Raw genomic sequence first — 20,726 nt, 5'->3', positions numbered from 1 at the left:
TTGGTGATGGCCAGAGGGGAGGAGGTTGAGGATGGGCCAAATATATGAAGGGAATTACAGGTACAAACTTATAGTTATAAAATAAATCAGTCCTGGAGATGAAAAATACAGCATAGGAAATATAATCAATAACATTGTAATAACGTTGTATGGTGACAGGGTGGTGACTACACTTATCATGGTGAACACTGAATAATGTATAGAATTGTCAAGTCAGTTGCACACCTGAAACTAGTATCACATTGTATGCCAACTACATTTCAATAATACCAAAAAATAAAGTGGCTTATTTTTGACACATGGAAATACTCAAATATTTGTTGACTAATCCCAAACTAAAAAAGAAGTAGAAAACATCATTAATGTGGCTCCTACTTAGAACTGTATAAATGACAACCATTTGCTAATTTAAGTAATCTCTTATTTTATCAAAAACTATCCTTATAAGAACCATTCTTTTTCTAGCTCTTGAGTTCAAAGTGTAGTTTATGTCTGTTAAACTGTCTTATTTTTTAAACTATACATTCAAGGGCTAGGTTTTCCTTTGAGAACCTAGCTGGCTGCATTCCACAAGTTTTGATATATATAATAATCTTGTTATTTAGTTCCTATTCTATTACTTTATATTTTCACTCTAGTCTCATTTTAAGATAGCTTCTCAATTCCTAAGTAGACAGAACTTTTGGCAATCTTTCATCTTAATTTCTAATTTTACTGCATTAAAATCTAAAGGGTCTGTATAATTTCTGCTTTTTGGAATTTATTGATATGTTGAAGGCTTGTAGAACAATGATGTTTCATACTATGTTTAGATTTTCTTCTATAGGCAGGATGTTTTATAGATCTACAGTGAACAAGTTCCCAAAGGGAAAACTATACTGAGGAGTCCACAGTTTTTCAATAAGCAGGAGAACATGGATGTACCAGTGTGAGAATATGGTGGTAGGTTATAGAATAGTGAGTTCCCTTTAAGGTTCAACTGAGCAAATTAATTTTCCTGTAACAAACATATTAGTATAACAAACACAATTTTAAAAAATATAGAGTTTATAAATTTAAGAGATCATAGTAATACAGTTGTAATCTTGATTTATCCATTATCAGTAAACACAGAGGATTTTATAACTAAAATAATAAAATATGGTTCATCTTACAAAAAACCTTTGCCATATCTGACTTTTTCATGATAGTATTTCTGTGGTCACCAGAATATAAATGCATTACTGAGAAAGGAAATGATTACTCCAGCATCATGAATTTCATAAGGCTCCTCATTAAGTACAATTTAAACTTACATTTCCATGCTAAGAAGTTAAAACCTATAATTTCTAATTACCATCATATACACAGTACACAGTAATGTTCTATGAATGTTCCACTTACGGTGAATACAACATGACCACTTAGTGTGCATTTACTGTATGTCTGATACTATTTGAAGTGCTTTAAGTATACCAACTCATCAATAATCCTTTGTGATAAGTAGTATTATTATCATCTCCCTTTCATGGATGAGGAAATGGGGATAAGAGGTTAAGAAACTTGCTTAAGAAACTTGCTCATCTTGTTAGAAAGTAGCAGAACCAAGATTCAAACTCAGGTAGACTGGCTGCAGCCTACATTTGTTATGTGAGAAACACATCTCTTTATGAAACTCAGGTATATTATCTCTGAGAAACAAAATTAAAAATAAAAGACAACTGAGTTTAAAGGGTCAAATTATGACAGTTAATGTCTTCATAATAACTATTCATATTTAGAAGTATTAATGTTCAGGGGTGCCTGGGTGGCTCAGTCGGTTGTGTCTGACTCTTGGCTTCAGGCTCAGGTTGGGATCTCAGGGTTGTGAGGTTGAGCCCTGAGTGAGACTCTGTGCTCAGTGTGGAGTCAACTTAAGATTTTTACTCCCTCTCTGTCTGTCCCTCCCCACCAACTTCTCTCTCTCTCTCTCTAAAATAAATAAATAAATATTTAAAAAATTTAAAATAAAAGTATTAATTAAGATGGATTAATCTCATTAAACAAATAAAAGATAAACAGGCCTTAAAAAAATAACTAATGCTGGGAACCTGGGTGGTTCAGTCAGTTAAGCAGGTGACTCTTTTTTTTTTTAATTTTTATTTATTTATGATAGTCACAGAGAGAGAGAGAGGCAGAGACATAGGCAGAGGGAGAAGCAGGCTCCATGCACCAGGAGCCCAATGTGGGACTAGATCCTGGGTCTCCAGGATCGCACCCTGGGCCAAAGGCAGGCGCCAAACCGCTGTGCCACCCAGGGATCCCTAAGCAGTTGACTCTTAATTTCAGCTCAGGTCAGGATCTCAGGATCCTGGAATCAAGCTCTATGCTAGGCTCCACGCTCAGCAGGGAGTCTGCTTCAGGATTCTCTCTTCCTTTCCCTTTGTCTTTCCCCCTGCTCATGCTCATGCTCTCTCTTTTCCTCTCTAAAATAAATAACTCTTTAAAAAATATTAACATAAAAGTCATAACACAGACCCATGGGGATTTATGAGGGTAAACATATATATACATATTAAATTCAATTTACTCAAAGATAATCCTACCAAATGCCTATAATTATGAGTAATTTATTGAGCTTATTAATTTTAAGATTTATCAGCCTCCTACTTCTGTTACGAATTTCAAGTTTCAAAGGATTTCACAAAACCAATTTGTTCATGCAAACCAAGGCTGTCACAGACATTTTTAAAAAATATTTTATTTATTTATATTTGAGGGAGAGAGAAAGCACACACAAACTGGTGGGAGGGGCAAAGGGAGCGGGAGGAAGCCCCATGTTGGGTTCAATCCCAGGATCCCAGGATCATGACCTGAGCTGAAGGCAGACACTTAACCAACTTTGGTTAAGTGTCTGAGCCACCAGGTATCCCTGTCACAGACATTTTATTTTATTTTTTTAAATATTTTTTTTATTTTTATTTATTTTTTTAAGATTTTTTAAAAGATTTTATTTATTTATTCATAGATACAGAGAAAGAGAGGCAGAGACACAGACAGAGGGAGAAGCAGGCTCCATGCAGGGAGCCCGATGTGGGACTCGATCCCGGGTCTCCAGGATCACACCCCAGGCTGCAGGCGGCACCAAACCGCTGCGCCACCGGGGCTGCCCTTTTTTAAAGATTTTTATTTATTTATTCATAGAGACACACACAGAGAGAGAGGCAGAGACAGGCAGAGAGAGAGGCAGAGACACAGGCAGAGGGAGAAGCAGGCTCCATGCAGGGAGCCCGACGTGGGACTCGATCCCGGGTCTCCAGGATCACGCCCTGGGCTGCGGCGGCGATAAACCGCTGTGTCACTGGGGCTGCCCTGTCACGGACATTTTAAAAGTAGACTGGTGTGCTACAAATGCTTTCAATGAAATATAATCTTTAGTAGCTTTGCTTGCTATAATGTCTTAGCTAGCAGTAATACATTTTTAAACACCTTACCTTTGAGAATCCAAGTTCCACAAGTAATCTGTCAGCTACAAACTCAATATACTGTTTCATCAAAACACAATTCATTCCAATGAGGCCAACTGGCAAGGCTTCCGTTAAAAACTCCTGAGATATGAACAAAAACAAAATAAAATACAGGGACAGAACAGAAATGCATATTTTCCAAATAAAAACAGGGTTTTAGTTTTTTAGTCTTCTAAGTCCCTGAGAAAAGTATACTAGGATAAATTCTTTCAACATGGCAATGTCCATTTGTTTAAAAATGTTTGGGGGTATTACTATTCACAGTATTTCACATTCTCAAGTTGCGTAAGTAAGTTGAAACTAACAAATTACTGGTATTTTATACAATGGCATTATAGGACCTTAATTCATAGACTTTCTCCATAGAAAAAAGGGGATACTTTGTTCTGAAATATATGGAAAAAGATTCACCAAAGATGAACATGATTATGGAAGGGAAAGAGTGAAACACAATTAACAAAGAAAATGAAAAAATAAAAGTGAATCAGAGGGTTGGGAGATAAACTGAGCTCCAACTATATTGAAAGACAGTGGTAAAGTGTTAAGAGGGGAAAAATAAAAACATTAGCTATCTGGATTTAGTTCTCAAAATGATTAAAATACCAAAATGCATTTTATGCATTTTCTCCTTCCCAACATGAAAACCATGGCTATCAAACTAGATAGTATTTTTTTTAAAAAAAGAGTTTAGATTTTTACATTATATAAATTGTTTTACTATTCACTAATTCATTGATTTACTAATTCTATAAACATTTTTTTTTTTAATTCTATAAACATTTAATGCATGCTTCAAGCTAGGTATCTTGCTCGGTTTTGAAAATACAAAACAAACAAGAAACCGCTCTTCAGTACTGAAAATCTAAAAGCAAGGAAGCAAACTAACATAATTATTTGCTGTGGCCGTAGAATGTGTCAGATCAATGAGACAGAAAAAAATCCTGAAATAGATTTTTGTATATATAAAATTCTTAACATTTACTTACAAACAAAATTATAAACTGACATAATAATTGCAATGCATCATCTGTTGGTACTGTCAGATTGACTATATAAAATTGCTGGTACTTGCTTTGACCTACAAGTGGCAATTTCCTATGAGTCAACCCCATACACTAATGGCATAAACATACGAGAAAAAGAGATGTGCTAATCATATATGCTTCCCTGCTTACCTGCTCAATTTCAACAGCATTAACAATGATCTCCCTGACCCTTTCTTCTGAAGGTTTATTTACTAAGTATTGAAACATCAGGCAAGCAAAGTCACAGTGAAGCCCCTAAAACAGAAGAAAAATACCATTGTTGAAGAATGTTTAATCACCTAGTTTCACACCTGTCATGTGTCAGGCGTCATATAAAGAAGGCTCTAGGAATGCAACAGAATTTCTGGAAGATAGAGGAGGGATTCATAGTACCAGGAACTACTTCCTTTCAAATCTCATTAAAATGCCAATTATAATAACCTATGATGAAAATTTTTCAGTGCCAGTAAATCTTAATTCGTCAATGTGAAAGATGAATTAATTAACAAGAAGAACAACAACTACAAATCTGCAACCAAAGTCATTTTGGAAAGGAGAACAAAGAAAGAGCTGAAATGAAAATTCATTCATTTCTAATGTCTAAAAAAACTAAGTGACTGAAAACGATGTGTTTAAAGAAAAGGTGAAACTGATTCAGAGATATCAAAAAGACAACATGTTTATTAAATAAGAATGACTCAAGATAAAAATAAATTCAGTGCAATGAAAATGAAAAGAATGAAGAAAGCCATTGGAAGCTGTACAAAACAGAAATGACGCTGCTGATAACCAAAGAAGAAAATAAACTTGTGACCTACCTGTAGAAGAGAATGGTTACACAAATGCAAGAAATGGGTTAGAGCTTTACATAATTAGAGCACAGAGCAAGAAGATCCAATCTACAATTACCAGGATTCTAAAACACAGAACAGACAGTATAAAGCTAAAAACAATAGAATTACAAAGTCAAAACAAAGAAAGAGGCCAGAGACAGAGGAAGATGATGCAGTGCCAAACAAAATTAAGCTAGAGACTATAAAATGAAGCAAGGCAGAGTCAATGAACATTTCTAAGCTACAAAGAAAAAAAATTTTTTTTGTAAGCCACCAGGGTGACAAGGATGAAGGAATGTGCACCTTACAGGTTTACAAATAAGAGTTTGCTTGGGTTTTTTCTAAATAAATCAACAAAAACCAAAGACAAATGAAAGACAAGACTCAAATCAAAGGCTGTATTCCAAGGATTATTTACCTACTTATTCCCAGAAGCAGCATCAGAAAAAGAACCTTTTTGAACAGCTAATATTAAGCAGATTTGTTAGGCAAACATTCTTCCCAGACTGGACTCAAGAGGATACTTCAGATTACCAAAGGCTGAATTTCAAATAAACTGTGAAAGCTGTTAAAGTGTTGATTAGAACTGACAGCGAGCCACATGTTACAGAGTAAATCAAAGGTAGGCACTCATATTGCTAAATCAGTAAGTGAATAAAATTAATTTTGAAGTTTAAAGGAAGTCCAATCAAAACCTCAATAGCATTGTTTTTAGTTAAAAGAATATGAGACTAGAACTTGATTATTTGAACAACTAAAAAGGAAGGATAAATTAAGTAATGTGACAGAGGTGCCAATTATCACTACAATGGCAACCATATCACAAAATATAAATGTATAAAATTAACATGTTATATATCTTAAATTTGCCAAATGTATGTCTTTTTTTGTATGTATGTCAAATGTATTTTTTTGTTTTAATAATAAATTTATTTTTTATTGGTGTTCAATTTGCCAACATACAGAATAACACGAAGTGCTCAACCCGTCAAGTGCCCCCCTCAGTGCCTGTCACCCATTCACCCCCACCCCCCGCCCTCTCCCCATCCACCACTCCTAGTTCGTTTCCCAGAGTTAGGAGTCTTTATGTTCTGTCTCCCTTTCTGATATTTCCTACCCATTTCTACTCCCTTCCCTTCTATTCCCTTTCACTATTATTTATATTCCCGAAATGAATGAGGACATATAATGTTTGTCCTTCTCCGATTGACTTATTTCACTCAGCATAATACCCTGCAGTTCCATCCACGTTGAAGCAAATGGTGGGTATTTGTCATTTCTAATGGCTGAGTAACATCCCATTGTATACATAGACCACATCTTCTTTATCCATTCATCTTTCTATGGACACTGAGGCTCCTTCCAGTTTGGCTATTGTGGACATTGCTGCTAGAAACATTGGGGTGCAGGTGTCCTGGCGTTTCATTGCATCTGAATCTTTGGGGTAAATCCCCAGCAGTGCAATTGCTGGGTCGTAGGGCAGGTCTATTTTGAACTCTTTGAGGAACCTCCACACAGTTTTCCAGAGTGGCTGCACCATTTCACATTCCCACCAACAGTGTAAGAGGGTTCCCTTTTCTCCACATCCTCTCCAATATTTGTTGTTTCCTGCCTTGTTAATTTGCCCCATTCTCACTGGTGTGAGGTGGTATCTCATTGTGGTTTTGATTTGAATTTCCCTGATGGCAAGTGATGCAGAGCATTTTCTCATGTGCGTGTTGGCCATGTCTATCTCTTCCTCTGTGAGATTTCTGTTCATGTCTTTTGCCCATTTCATGATTGGATTGTTTGTTTCTTTGCTGTTGAGTTTATTTATTTATTTATTTATTTTGCTGTTGAGTTTAATAAGTTCTTTATAGATCTTGGAAACTAGCCCTTTATCTGATACGTCATTTGCAAATATCTTCTCCCATTCTGTAGGTTGTCTTTTAGTTTTGTTGACTGTATCCTTTGCTGTGCAAAAGCTTCTTATCTTGATGAAGTCCCAATAGTTCATTTTTGCTTTTGTTTCTTTTGCCTTCGTGGCTGTATCTTGCAAGAAGTTACTGTGGCCGAGTTCAAAAAGGGTGTTGCCTGTGTTCTCCTCTAGGATTTTGATGGAATATTGTCTCACATTTAGATCTTTCATCCATTTTGAGTTTATCTTTGTGTATGGTGAAAGGGAGTGGTCCAGTTTCATTCTTCTGCATGTGGATGTCCAATTTTCCCAGCACCATTTATTGAAGAGACTGTCTTTCTTCTAGTGGATAGTCTTTCCTCCTTTATCAAATATTAGTTGACCATAAACTTGAGGGTCCACTTCTGGATTCTCTATTCTGTTCCATTGATCTATGTGTCTGTTTTTGTCCCAGTACGACATTGTCTTGATGACCACAGCTTTGCAGTACAACCTGAAATCTGGCATTGTGATGCCCTCAGCTATGGTTTTCTTTTTTAAAATTCCCCTGGCTATTCGGGTCTTTTCTGATTCCACACAAATCTTAAAATAATTTGTTCTAACTCTCTGAAGAAAGTCCATGGTATTTTGATAGGGATTGCATTAAATGTGTAAATTGCCCTGGGTAACACTGACATTTTCACAATATTAATTTTGCCAATCCATGAGCATGGAATATTTTTCCATCTCTTTGTGTCTTCCTCAATTTCTTTCAGAAGTGTTCTATAGTTTTTAGGGTATAGATCCTTTACCTCTTTGGTTAGGTTTATTCCTAGGTATCTTATGCTTTTGGGTGCAATTGTAAATGGGATTGACTCCTTAATTTCCCTTTCTTCAGTTTCACTGTTAGTGTATAGAAATGCCACTGACTTCTGGGCATTGATTTTTGTATCCTGCCACGATGCCAAATTGCTGTATGAGTTCTAGCAATCTTGGGGTGGAGGCTTTTGGGTTTTCTATGTAGAGTATCATGTCATCGACGAAGAGGGAGAGTTTGACTTCTTCTTTGCCAATTCGAGTGCCTTTAATGTCTTTTTGTTGTCTGATTGCTGAGGCTAGGACTTCCAGTACTATGTTGAATAGCAGTCCTTGCTAGGACTTCCAGTACTATGTTGAGAGTGGACATCCCTGTCTTGTTCCTGATCTTAGGGGAAAGGCTCCCAGTGCTTCCCCAGTGAGAATGATATTTGCTGTGGGCTTTTCGTAGATGGCTTTTAGGATGTTGAGGAAAGTTCCCTCTATCCCTACACTCTGAAGAGTTTTGATCAGGAATGGATGCTGTATTTTGTCAATTGCTTTCTCTGCATCTAATGAGAGGATCATTTGGTTCTTGGTTTTTCTCTTGCTGATATGATGAATCACACTGATTGTTTTACAAGTGTTGAACCAGCCTTGTGTCCCGGGAATAAATCCTACTTGGTCATGGAGCATAATTTTCTTAATGTACTGTTGGATCCTATTGGCTAGTATCTTTTTGAGAATTTTTGCATCCATGTTCATCAGGGATATGGGTCTATAATTCTCCTTTTTGGTGGGGTCTTTGTCTGGTTTTGGAATTAAGGTGATGCTGGCCTCATAGAACGAATTTGGAAGTACTCCATCTCTTTCTATCTTTCCAAACAGCTTTAGTAGAATAGGTATGATTTCTTCTTTAAACGTTTGATAGAATTCCCCTGGGAAGCCATCTGGCCCTGGACTTTTGTGTCTTGGGAGGTTTTTGATGACTGCTTCGATTTTCTCCCTGGTTATTGGCCTTTTCAGGTTTTCTATTTTTTCCTGCTCCAGTTTTGGTAGTTTGTGGCTTTCCAGAAATGCGTCCATTTCTTCTAGATTGCCTAATGTATTGGCGTATAGCTGTTCATAATATGTTTTTAAAATCGTTTGTATTTCCTTGGTGTTGGTAGTGATCTCTCCTTTCTCATTCATGATTTTATTAATTTGAGCCTTCTCTCTCTTCTTTTTAATAAGGCTGGCTAATGGTTTATCTATCTTATTAATTCTTTCAAAGAACCAACTCCTGGTTTTGTTGATCTGTTCCACAGTTCTTCTGGTCTCGATTTCGTTGAGTTCTGCTCGAATCTTTATTAACTCTCTTCTTCTGCTGGGTGTAGGATCTATTTGCTGTTTTTTCTCTAGCTCCTTTAGGTGTAAGGTTAGCTTTTGTTTTTTTTTTTTTGTTTTTATTTTTTATTTTTTATTATTTATTTATGATAGTCATACAGAGAGAGAGAGAGAGGCAGAGACACAGGCAGAGGGAGAAGCAGGCTCCATGCACCGGGAGCCTGATGTGGGATTCGATCCCGGGTCTCCAGGATCACGCCCTGGGCCAAAGGCAGGCGCCAAACCGCTGCGCCACCCAGGGATCCCTAAGGTTAGCTTTTGTATTTGAGTTCTTTCCAGTTTTTGAATGGATGCTTGTATTGTGATGTATTTCCCCCTCAGGACTGCTTTTGCTGCACCCCAAAGATTTTGAACGGTTGTATCTTCATTCTCATTAGTTTCCATGAATCTTTTTAATTCTTCCTTAATTTCCTGGTTGACCCTTTCATCTTTTAGCAGGATGGTCCTTAACCTCCACGTGTTTGAAGTCCTTCCAAACTTCTTGTTGTGATTTAGTTCTAATTTCAAGGCATTATGGTCTGAGAATATACAGGGGACTATCCCGATCTTTTGGTATCGGTTCAGACCCGATTTGTGACCCAGTATGTGGTCTATTCTGGAGAAAGTTCCATGTGCACTTGAGAAGAATGTGTATTCAGTTGAGTTTGGATGTAAAGTTCCATAGATATCTGTGAAATCCATCTGGTTCAGTGTATCATTTAAAGCTCTCGTTTCTTTAGAGATGTTGTGTTTAGAAGACCTATCGAGTGTAGAAAGCACTAAATCGAAGTCACCAAGTATAAGTGTTTTATTATCTAAGTATTTCTTCACTTTGGTTATTAATTGATTGATATATTTGGCAGCTCCCACATTTGGGACATATATATTGAGGATTGTTAAGTCCTCTTGTTGGATAGATCCTTTAAGTGTGATATAGTGTCCCTCTTCATCTCTCACTACAGTCTTCGGGGTAAATTTTAGTTTATCTGATATAAGGATGGCTACCCCTGCTTTCTTTTGAGGACCATTTGAATGGTAAATGGTTCTCCAACCTTTTATTTTCAGGCTGTGGGTGTCCTTCTGTCTAAAATGAGCCTGTTGTAGAAAGCAAATAGATGGGTCCTGCTTTTTTATCCAGTCTGAAACCCTGCGCCTTTTGATGGGGTCATTAAGCCCATTCACGTTCAGAGTTACTATTGAAAGATAGGAGTTTAGTGTCATCATGATATCTATTCAGTCCTTGTTTTTGTGGATTGTTCCACTGGATTTCTTCTTAAAGGGGAATTTTAAGAGTCCCCCTTAAAATTTCTTGCAGAGCTGGTTTGGAGGTCACATATTCTTTCAGTTCCTGCCTGTCTTGGAAGCTCTTTATCTCTCCTTCCATTCTGAATGAGAGCCTTGCTGGATAAAGTATTCTGGGTTGCATGTTTTTCTCATTTAGGACCCTGAATATATCCTGCCAGCCCTTTCTGGCCTGCTGGTCTCTGTGGAGAGGTCTGCTGTTACCCTAATACTTCTCCCCATAAAAGTCAGGGATTTCTTATCTCTTGCTGCTTTAAGGATCTTCTCTTTATCTTTGGAATTTGCAAGCTTCACTATTAAATGTCGAGGTGTTGAACGGTTTTTGTTGATTTTAGGGGGGGATCTCTCTATTTCCTGGATCTGAATACCTGTTTCCCTTCCCAGATTAGGAAAGTTTTCAGCTAGGATTTGTTCCAATACATATTCTGGACCTCTGGCCCTTTCGGCGCCCTCAGGAACCCCAATTAAACATAGCTTTTTCTTCCTCAGGCTGTCATTTATTGCCCTTAATCTATCCTCATGGTCTTTTGTCTCTTTTTTCCTCAGTTTCCCTCTTTGCCATCAACGTGTCTTCTATGTCACTCACTCGTTCTTCCACCTCATTAACCCTCGTCGTTAGGACTTCTAGTTTGGATTGCATATCATTCAATTGATTTTTAATTTCTGCCTGATTAGATCTAAATTCTGCAGTCATGAAGTCTCTTGAGTCCTTTATGCTTTTTTCTAGAGCCACCAGTAGCTGTATAATAGTGCTTCTGAATTGGCTTTCTGACATTGAATTGTAATCCAAATTTTGTAATTCTGTGGGAGAGAGGACTGTTTCTGATTCTTTCTTTTGAGGTGAGGTTTTCCTTCTAGTCATTTTGCAGAGTGGCCAAAAACAAGTTGTATTGGGAAAAGGAGAAAAAGAGAGGAGAGAAAGAAGGAAAGAAAAGAGAAAAAGAAAAAAGAAAAAAGGAAGAAAAAAGGAGAAGAAAAAGAGAAAGAAAAAGAAAGAAAGGAAAAAACAGGGTGAGGAAAGCAAGCAAAAACAAACAAATAAACAAACAAACCAACACGGGGAGTATCTTCCGATTCTGTATACTTTAAGTCCCTTGACTTCCCCTGGAACTTGTCCGTCTAGCTGGTCTTCTGGGGGAGGGGCCTGTTGTCCTGATTTTCAGGTGTTAGCACTTGGGGGAGCTGCTCTGCCCCTGCCTGGTGCAGGGCTCAGTGGGGGTTGTTTACCCCGTGAGGCCCCAGGAGGAACAACTGCAGTGGCGGTGGCCAGCTCTGGAGCCCTGGAGTCAGCTCCGCGGTAACAACGGAGCTCTCAGCCTTCAGAGGCCTGGATGCTCCCGGCGCGGGGCCGCGGATCTGCTTAGCTCAGGGCAGGAGCGTCCTTGCTGTCCTGGGCCCTCCTGGCCTCTGCCTGTCCCCTGCCTGTCCCAGGGGGAGGTTGGATCCTGGGCTGCGTCCCCGGCGCCCTGTGCTCCGGGGCCTGCGCTGTTGGGTTTGCGCTCCCAGCCGGGAAGCCACCTCTCTGCGGAGCCTCCGTCCGAGCCCCTCCGAGCTGCTCCCGGAGCCGCGCAGCCCCCTCCGCACGGAGTCTCTTCCTCTGCCGGAGCGGCCTCCGAGCTGCTCCCGGGGCCCAGCACCCGCTCTGCGTGGAGCCTCTTTCTCTGCCAGAGCCGCCTCCAAGCTGCTCTCGGGGCTGTGCAGCCACTTCCGCCGAGCCTCCGCCCGAGCCCCGCGGAGCTGCTCCTGGGGCGGTGCAGCCCCCTCCGCGGAGCCTCCGGCCGAGCCCCTCCGAGCTGCTCCGGGTCCCGCCGTGCGCGCTGCAGCCCTTAGGGAGCTCGGTGCACTCTCCCCGGAGCACAGTTGCTCTGTTAGTGTCCCAGGGAGCCCGAGGGCATCCCCGCCCTCCTGGGGTCTTGCTCTAACTCCCTGCGAGCCCTTTTCTGTCCAGGAAGATTGGTGAAGCTCCTGCTTCTCTGGGACGGAGATTTTCTGTCCTGGGGGCAGTCTCCCCGGCCTTAGCCCGGCTTCTCGCGGGGCCCCTCCCCCTTGGAGGCCTTTTGTTTCTTTATTTCTTTTTTCCCCCGTCTTCCTACCTTGATAGAAGCGTGATCTCTTCTCCCTGTAGCATTCCAGCTGTTCTCTCTTTAAATCTCAGGACGAATTTGTAGATTTTCAGGATGATTTGAAGGTTATCTAGGTAATTTGGTGGGGACAGGTGACTTGGGGACCCTACTCTTCCTCCATCTTGCCCCTCCCCTCTGTTCTGTCAAATGTATTTCAATTAAAAAATTAATCTGGGGATCCCTGGGTGGCGCAGCGGTTTAGCGCCTGCCTTTGGCCCAGGGCGCGATCCTGGAGACCCGGGATCGAATCCCACATCCGGCTCCCTGTGTATGGAGCCTGCTTCTCCCTCTGCCTGTGTCTCTGCCCCCCCCTCTCTCTCTCTCTGTGTGACTATCATAAATAAATTTAAAAAAAATTAATCTGGAAGAATAAGTGGGCAGAATCTTCTAAGAACAGTTTTAATAGGAAAGTTAGGAAATTTATTCTGCTAGTTATCAAAACAAAAAAACTACAATAATTAAAACTGTCTAGGGGCACCTGGGTGGCTCAGTTGGTTAAGCGTCTCACTTTTGATTTTGGTTTAAGTCATGATCTCAGGATTGTGAAATCGAGCCCTGTGTCAGGTTCTGCTCTCTTTCTCTCTCCATCCCTTCCCTTCCTCAAGGAAAAAAAAAAAAAAAAGTTCTTTGACATGAAATTTGATAGGTTAATGAAAAGAAAAAATGGCCCCTAACAGATTTTAGTACACTTAAAACCTTAACTATATCTGGGGCAGCCCCGGTGGCTCAGTGGTTTAGCACCACCTTCAGCCTGGGGTGTGATCCTGGAGACCCGGGATCAGGTCCCAAGTCATGCTGCCTGAATGGAGCCTGCTTCTCCCTCTGCCTCTGTTTCTGCCTCTCTCTCTCTGTGTGTGTCTCTCATGAATAAATAAATAAAATCTTTAAAAAAAAAAAAAAACCTTACTATATAATAAAGAAGACACCACAAGTCAATGAAGAAGGATGGAATACTTAAAGATAACCAGAAAAACTTCCTAAGACTGCATGAAATAAAATCGCATTATATTCTAACATTCTTTACAATATTTATACCTAATTCTATACTTACACTAAACAAATTCCGAACGTATTTCAGAGTTAGATGTTATAAAGTCAAGAGGAAAATATGTGTGATTCCTTAACTCATCTCTGGAAGTGGATCAAAACAATATCAGGTTTTTATATGTTATAAGAACAAAGGACAAATTGGGAAAATATTCGTAATAAATATGACAAAAATAGTATTCTATATTATATTCATACAATAAATATAACATACTCAATAAACAAACACTTATTGAAAGCTCACTATGTCACTATGCACTATTCCCAGTCACTATGCACTGGGAGATATATATATATATATATATATATATATATATATATATATACACACACATATATATCAACAGAAATAGAGACAAAAGACAAGAATGGGTAAATACAGAAAAAAATACAAATGACTAATGTCATTATGAAAAAAAAGTTCAATCTAAGTAGTAATCAAATAAATGCAAATAAAACCAATAATGAGAAAGCATTATCCCTATCAAATTTGGCAAATATTTAAAACATAAACCCAAATTTTGGTGAGGTTAGGTAAGAAAAGACATGTCCATATGTTGCTGAGTGGAGCTTTCTATAAAATTTCTGGGAAGAGATTAAAAAAAAAAAATTTCTGGGAAGAAATCTGGAAATTAGTATGGATGACCTTCAAAATGTTCATACCTTTTAATGTGTGATTCTACTTCTAGGCAATCTAGCTTAGGAAAATAACGTGAAATTGGGATAAAGCTTATACACAAAAGACATTCATTTGCATTATAGCAAATAAAAAGCTAGAAACAGCTTAAATTTACAATTATAGTATAGTCAAATAAGGGATACACTGATTTATTATAATGTTGTACCTAATAAAACTTTAAAAAAAAAAAACTTCCCCCAAAAATGCTTAATTTCACAGAAAAATGCTCACAATGTCTGCTACAGAAAAATCTCAGCTCATAAAAATATTAAAAAAGCAGAATACTTCAAATTACAAAATCATGATGTTCAAATATATCTATATAGGTTTAAATGTAAAAAAACTGTCTAATAAGAAATACAATGAAATACTAAAAGTGGTTATCTCTGTTAAGATTGAGTAATTTTATTCTCTTAATTCCCTGTAATCATCACATATGACATTTATGATAAAAATTATTAGAAATTGAACAACATGAAGCAACAAAATTATACAAAGCATTTTATGGCACTTAAAAAGCATTTTCATACATACAGGTTCATTTTATTTTAACAAAACACTATCGAGGTGTATAGTTGAAGAAACTGAGGCTCGGAGAATTTAATAACTTGACAAGGTCACTTAGAAATAAGCTGGGGGGCCAGGATTAGTGTAGGCAATAAATGTGAACTGAAGGCTGTGATGGGCTAACCCCTGAGAACAGGAAGACAAATAAGACAAGATGTCCACACACAGGGAGCCTAGAGTCCAGCAGAGGAGAGAGGCAAGAAGTGCAGCACACATTACAGACTCTAAGAAAGGGACAGGTTCTGGTTTCAAAGGGATACATAAAGGAAAGAGTGGCTCATTTTACCCCACTGAGTCAGGGAAGTTTTGAGTTGCCACTTGTGAGAAGGTAATCAACAGGAAAAAAATTGGCAGGAATATGGAAAGGGTATCACAGGCAAAGGGAGACAAGATTTAGTTTCTGGCTGGATATGGCTGAGAAAGAAAAAAAAAGTGATCTAAAATGACTCCCAGATTTCAAATTTGGATTGGATAGAAGGTAGCATCACTCAATGAGACAGGGAAAACAGAAGAATGAATCTGGGGAGAAAGATCGTAAGTTTGATTTCTGAAATAACACGTTTGAGATTTCTGTGGAGCCTTCTAGGAGAAACTAACATGCACTGGAACACATGGGTTTGGAGCTCAGGAAAGAATACCTGTGCTCAAGTCTGGGTTGTTTACGAGCATCTAAATGGTAGCTGATCCCATGGAAACAGATAAGATCAGCCAGGTGGTCATGTAGAGTGAAGGACAGAGGCCAAGGTGGGGACCTGGGATTTAATGATATATAAGGATGAGCAGGGGAGACAGGAGGAACAGTAAGAGGCAGGGGAAAAATACAATGTCCTAAAAACCAAGGAAGAAATTACTTCCTATTTTCTTTTAATTGCCAGGATATCTGTGGGCCATCATCAGCATTTTGCAGAAAGAAAAATAAATGAACACCAAATCCAAATATGAATACAAATATCACTAGAAGAGTATTTCATTCCTTACTTCATCTCTGCTGATGAGTTCATTGGAAAAAGTGAGTCCAGGCATGAGACCTCTTTTCTTTAGCCAGAATATAGCAGCAAAAGATCCAGAGAAGAAAATCCCTTCTACAGCAGCAAAAGCCACGACTCTTTCCCCTGGGAGACATAAAATAGTTTTATTTTCTGAAATAAAACATCTCGTAGACATTTTCAAGCTTCCATATAAAAATACATATTTTTACATATATTTATACCAATATCACAACTATTTTGCCAAGAAACAAAATCAATAAATTAGTGCCATGGCCAAGGGTCTTCAGAGGAGGAAATATGCTACCTCTACCTACTACGGCAGAAAAGTATGTAGGTATGTCTACTTCAAATCTTATGTCAGACATTGGACTCCTATAGGTCTTGGTATCTGGACAAAGGAGATCTTTCCCTACTCAAAGGAAAGAGGTGCTTTATCTGTGCACCACACGTGCCTATGAGTATAGTACATGTATATAAGTGTGTGCATGTATTGGGTAGAGAGTAGAAGATAAGTTTTTAGGACAAATATCTCCTTCTTTATGGTTAAGGAAGGGGAGGTTGCTGAGGTTTTTATTTTTAGAAACCTAAGATATCTGACAGATTAGCAGTAAACATTTCACAAAACATTGTCATGCATCTGCAATTTAAAAAAAGATGTAAGTCCAGCTAAGATAATAAGTATATCTATTGGATAAAATATCCCAGCACATAAGCAAAAATACTATCTCCTGCTAAATTTCAGGCCCAATTTCAGAGACTACTCACTGTTAGGCAAGGACTGTGCAGAAGTCCATCTCCTCAAAGGTCTATAATGGAACTATATCTGTAATACTGTCTCTAGGGGTTAATTATAAGTCTAACCCAAACAAATGTCACCACATTGCATATGCTCAGGAGAAGTATTTATATATGTTTATGTCTAGGGAGAAAGGTTTGGTTTATAAGACTGTGAGGATAAAGGCAATGGAGTGCTTAAATGACAGGTCTGTTTCATCAACAACATCATAGCTTGTATCCCAGTACTGTCACACCAAACACAGAGTGGGTGCTTGATAAATGTGTTCTGAACTGAATCAGTGGAAAATATCTAAGCACCAGATGACAAACATTACTATTCATTCTATGAAAGCTGCTAAAATCTGATCCAGAATACTCAAAACTTTCAGAACAAAGGTAATTATAATATTTAAACTTCAAAAAGAAAGATGACTTAAATATTTCTGGCAGTCTGTAAATAGCGCTCTGGTTTGTCCTCATTCTTTTCTCTGATTACCTTAAATAAATCAAATCAGATTATATCAAATATTTGCCTATTAGAAGCCCAAAAGGTCGGAAAAACTTCTATAGCATTTCATTTTTACAGATACAATTTTAAGTCATTTTGAAAAAAAAAAATAACAGAAGAAAGGTAAATTAAATAAGTACTTACTGAGTATTGACTGTGTAGAAGGAATTAAGACTCTTTTTTTTTTTTTTTTTGGAATTAAGACTCTTTAGTGTACTAAATACAAAATATAATAATAATCACTATGGTCTGCTGAGTCTTAAAAACAAAAACAGCTCTTTAGGAGCACCTGGGTGGCAGTCAGTTGGGTGTCTGCCTTCGGCTCAGGTCATGACCCTGTAGTCACAGGATCAAGTCCTGCATCGGGCTCCCTACTCGACAGGGTGTCTGCTTCTTCCTCTGTCCCTCACCCCACTTGTACTCTCTCTCTCTTTCTCAAGTAAATAAATAAAAATCTTTTTTAAAAAATATTTTTTAGGGATCCCTGGGTGGCGCAGCGGTTTGGCGCCTGCCTTTGGCCCAGGGCGCGATCCTGGATACCCGGGATCGAATCCCACGTCGGGCTCCCGGTGCATGGAGCCTGCTTCTCCCTCTGCCTGTGTCTCTGCCTCTCTCTCTCTCTGTGTGACTATCCTAAATAAATAAAAAAAAAAAAAAATTAAAAAAAAAAATAAAAAATATTTTTTAGACTAGCTATATTTTTTAAGATGAAGATTCCTTATTTTAACATATAGATTGTATTTTCATCTTGCTATTAGTAAGATAATAGATAGTTACAATTGATGCATTCATTATCACATAAATGTAAGAGAACTAGACTATAACACAAACATTGTGAATAAGAGGAAATTTTTATTTTAACTATTCTGTGCATTCATGTAAATGCTATAGGATGAAAATCAGGACAAAAATCATTATAGAAGGCAATTCTTTTTTGGAAAGAATTAAAGGATTAAGAGAGGTAAACTTTACAAATTTCAGGAGTAGATATAAATTTAAAAGACTTCCAAAATATTTCTTCTAAAAGCTTTAATGAATGTGAAGGCCTCATGATTTTAGAGATGAGAAAGTAGGATACAGTTTTTTTTTTTAAGAGGTAACTTTATTTCTGCCATATTTCCTTTAACTTTTCATTTCAATAATTTCACTCAGAATGTATAGTTCTTTGTTAGGTGGGTACTACATAATGAAAGATTCTTGTGATGTACAAATTTATGTCTCCAGAAGATGCCCCACTGAGTACAGAGCTTAAGGTGGGGCTCGATCTCACAACCTTGAGATCATGACCTGAGTCGAAACCAACAGTCTGATGCTTAACTGACTGAGCCACCCAGCTCCCCCCAAAGCCTATTCTTTAAAATGATACTCTCAATTATTTGTTCTCAGGGTCTTGTACAAAATATGTGAAATTCTAGCTTTTTTTTTTTGCATGTACAGTTGACCCCTGAACAACAAGGAGTTAAGAGTGCTAAGTCCTTGTGTAGTTATAAATCCATATATAATTTTTGACTCCCCCAAAACTTAGCTATAATAGCCTGCTGTTGACTGGAAGCCTTATAGATAACAGCCAACACCTATTTTTTTTGTGTTATATGCATTATATACTGTATTCTCACAATAAAGCTACAGAAATTTTTACTAAGAAAATCATAAGATATAAAAACTTTATAAATCCCCCGGAGCCCAAGCAGTGTGAAGAAGAGGCAAGAACGACCCCAGGACCGGCCAAAGCCTGTGTGCCGCTGCATCCCCGCGTCCAGCGCTTACATCCCACTGCCGTTGCCACCATGCCCAAGAGAAAGGCTGAAGGGGATGCTAGAGGAGATAAAGCCAAGGTGAAGGATGAGCCACAGAGAAGATCTGCAAGGTTATCTGCTAAACCTGCTCCTCCAAAGCCAGAGCCCAAGCCTAAAAAGGCCCCTGTAAAGAAGGGAGAAAAAGTACCCAAAGCTAAAAGGGGAAGGCTGATTCTGGCAAGGATGGAAATAACCCTGCAGAAAACGGAGATGCCAAAACAGATCAGGCACAGAAAGCTGAAGGTGCTGGAGATGCCAAGTGAAGTGTGTGCATTTTTGATAACTGAGTACTTCTGGTGACTGTACAGTTTGAAATACTATTTTTTTATCAAGTTTTATAAAAATGCAGAATTTTGTTTTAAAAAAAAAGAAAATCATAAGAAAAAAGAGAAAATACATTTACAGTACTGTACTATATTTATCAACAAAATCTGCATATAAGTGGACCCACATAAGTCAAACCCACGTTGTTCAAGAGTCAACTGTAATGGGAAATGTTTATTCTTTTTTTTTCCCAAAAGTTTACACATTTGTTTGTTTTTCTGATCGCTGACATTTGTCCAAGTAAGCTATACAGACCTTTTTCTTTTAACCTTTTGACTGCTTTCACTCATTTCTCCTGACCCCTATGCTCCACTTCTTACAATCATCAACTATTGTATCTATGAGCTTAGATTTTAGTTTTTTTGTTCTTAGTTTTCACATATAAGAGAGATCATATAGTATTTGTCTTTCCCTGTCTGACTTATGGCACTTAGCATGATACCCTCTAGCTCCATCCATGTTGTTGCAAATGGTGAGATTTCACTTTTTTTTTAATGACTAAATAATATGCCATTATTATACCCCCCCACTACATTTTCTTTATCCATTCATCATCCATTGATGGGCACTTAGGTTGTTTCCTTATCTTGGCTATTATAAATAATGCTGCAATGAACATGGGGGTGCATATATCTTTTTGAGTTCATGTTTTAATTTTCTTCAGATAAATACCCAGAAGTTTTATGGTTTTGGGCCATACATTCAAATCTTTAATCTGTTTTGAGTTATTTTTTGTGTGTGGTGTAAGATAGCAATTCAGTCTCATTCTTTTGCTTGCAGTTGTCCATTTTTCTCAATACTATTTATTGAGAGGACTGTGTTTTCCCCGTTGTATATTGTTGGCTCCTTTGTCATAAATTAATTGAACATATATGCATGGGTTTACTTATGGGCTGTCTATTCTGTTCCATTGATCTGTTTTTTATACCAATACAATAATGGTTTGATTATAATATCTTTGTAAGATAGTTTGAAATCAGGGAGCATTATGCCTCCAGCTTTATTCTTTCTCAAGATGTTTGCCTATTTGGGATTTTTTTGTGGTTCCATATAAATTTTAGTATTATTTGTTCTATTTTCTTGAAAAATGCCATTGGAATTTTGATAGGGATTGCATTTAATCTGTAGATTGTTTTTGGTATAATGGACATCTTATTTTAGCAATATTGATTCTTTCAATCTGTGAGCATGGAATATCTTTCCATTTATTTGTGTTTTTAATTTCTTTTACTAAT

General features: G+C 37.9%; 1 protein-coding gene across 2 annotated transcripts in view; it reads right to left on the bottom strand.

Annotated features, from left to right (window-relative positions):
- RRM2B (ribonucleotide reductase regulatory TP53 inducible subunit M2B) overlaps nt 1-20,726 on the bottom strand; it is a 44,016-nt gene that overhangs the window by 7,340 nt on the left and 15,950 nt on the right. For both annotated transcript variants that reach the window (XM_041769516.1, XM_041769515.1), the window contains exons 6-8: nt 16,076-16,209; nt 4,661-4,765; nt 3,453-3,566 (exon numbers count right to left, since the gene is read on the bottom strand). In XM_041769516.1, the coding sequence (XP_041625450.1) occupies nt 3,453-3,566; nt 4,661-4,765; nt 16,076-16,209 (353 nt within the window). The remainder of the gene's footprint in view (nt 1-3,452; nt 3,567-4,660; nt 4,766-16,075; nt 16,210-20,726) is intronic.

This window comes from Vulpes lagopus, chromosome 9, assembly GCF_018345385.1.
Source record: "Vulpes lagopus strain Blue_001 chromosome 9, ASM1834538v1, whole genome shotgun sequence".
Lineage (NCBI taxonomy): Eukaryota > Metazoa > Chordata > Mammalia > Carnivora > Canidae > Vulpes > Vulpes lagopus.
Note: the sequence above shows the minus strand (reverse complement) of the source record. Positions and strands in the feature narration are given on the sequence as shown.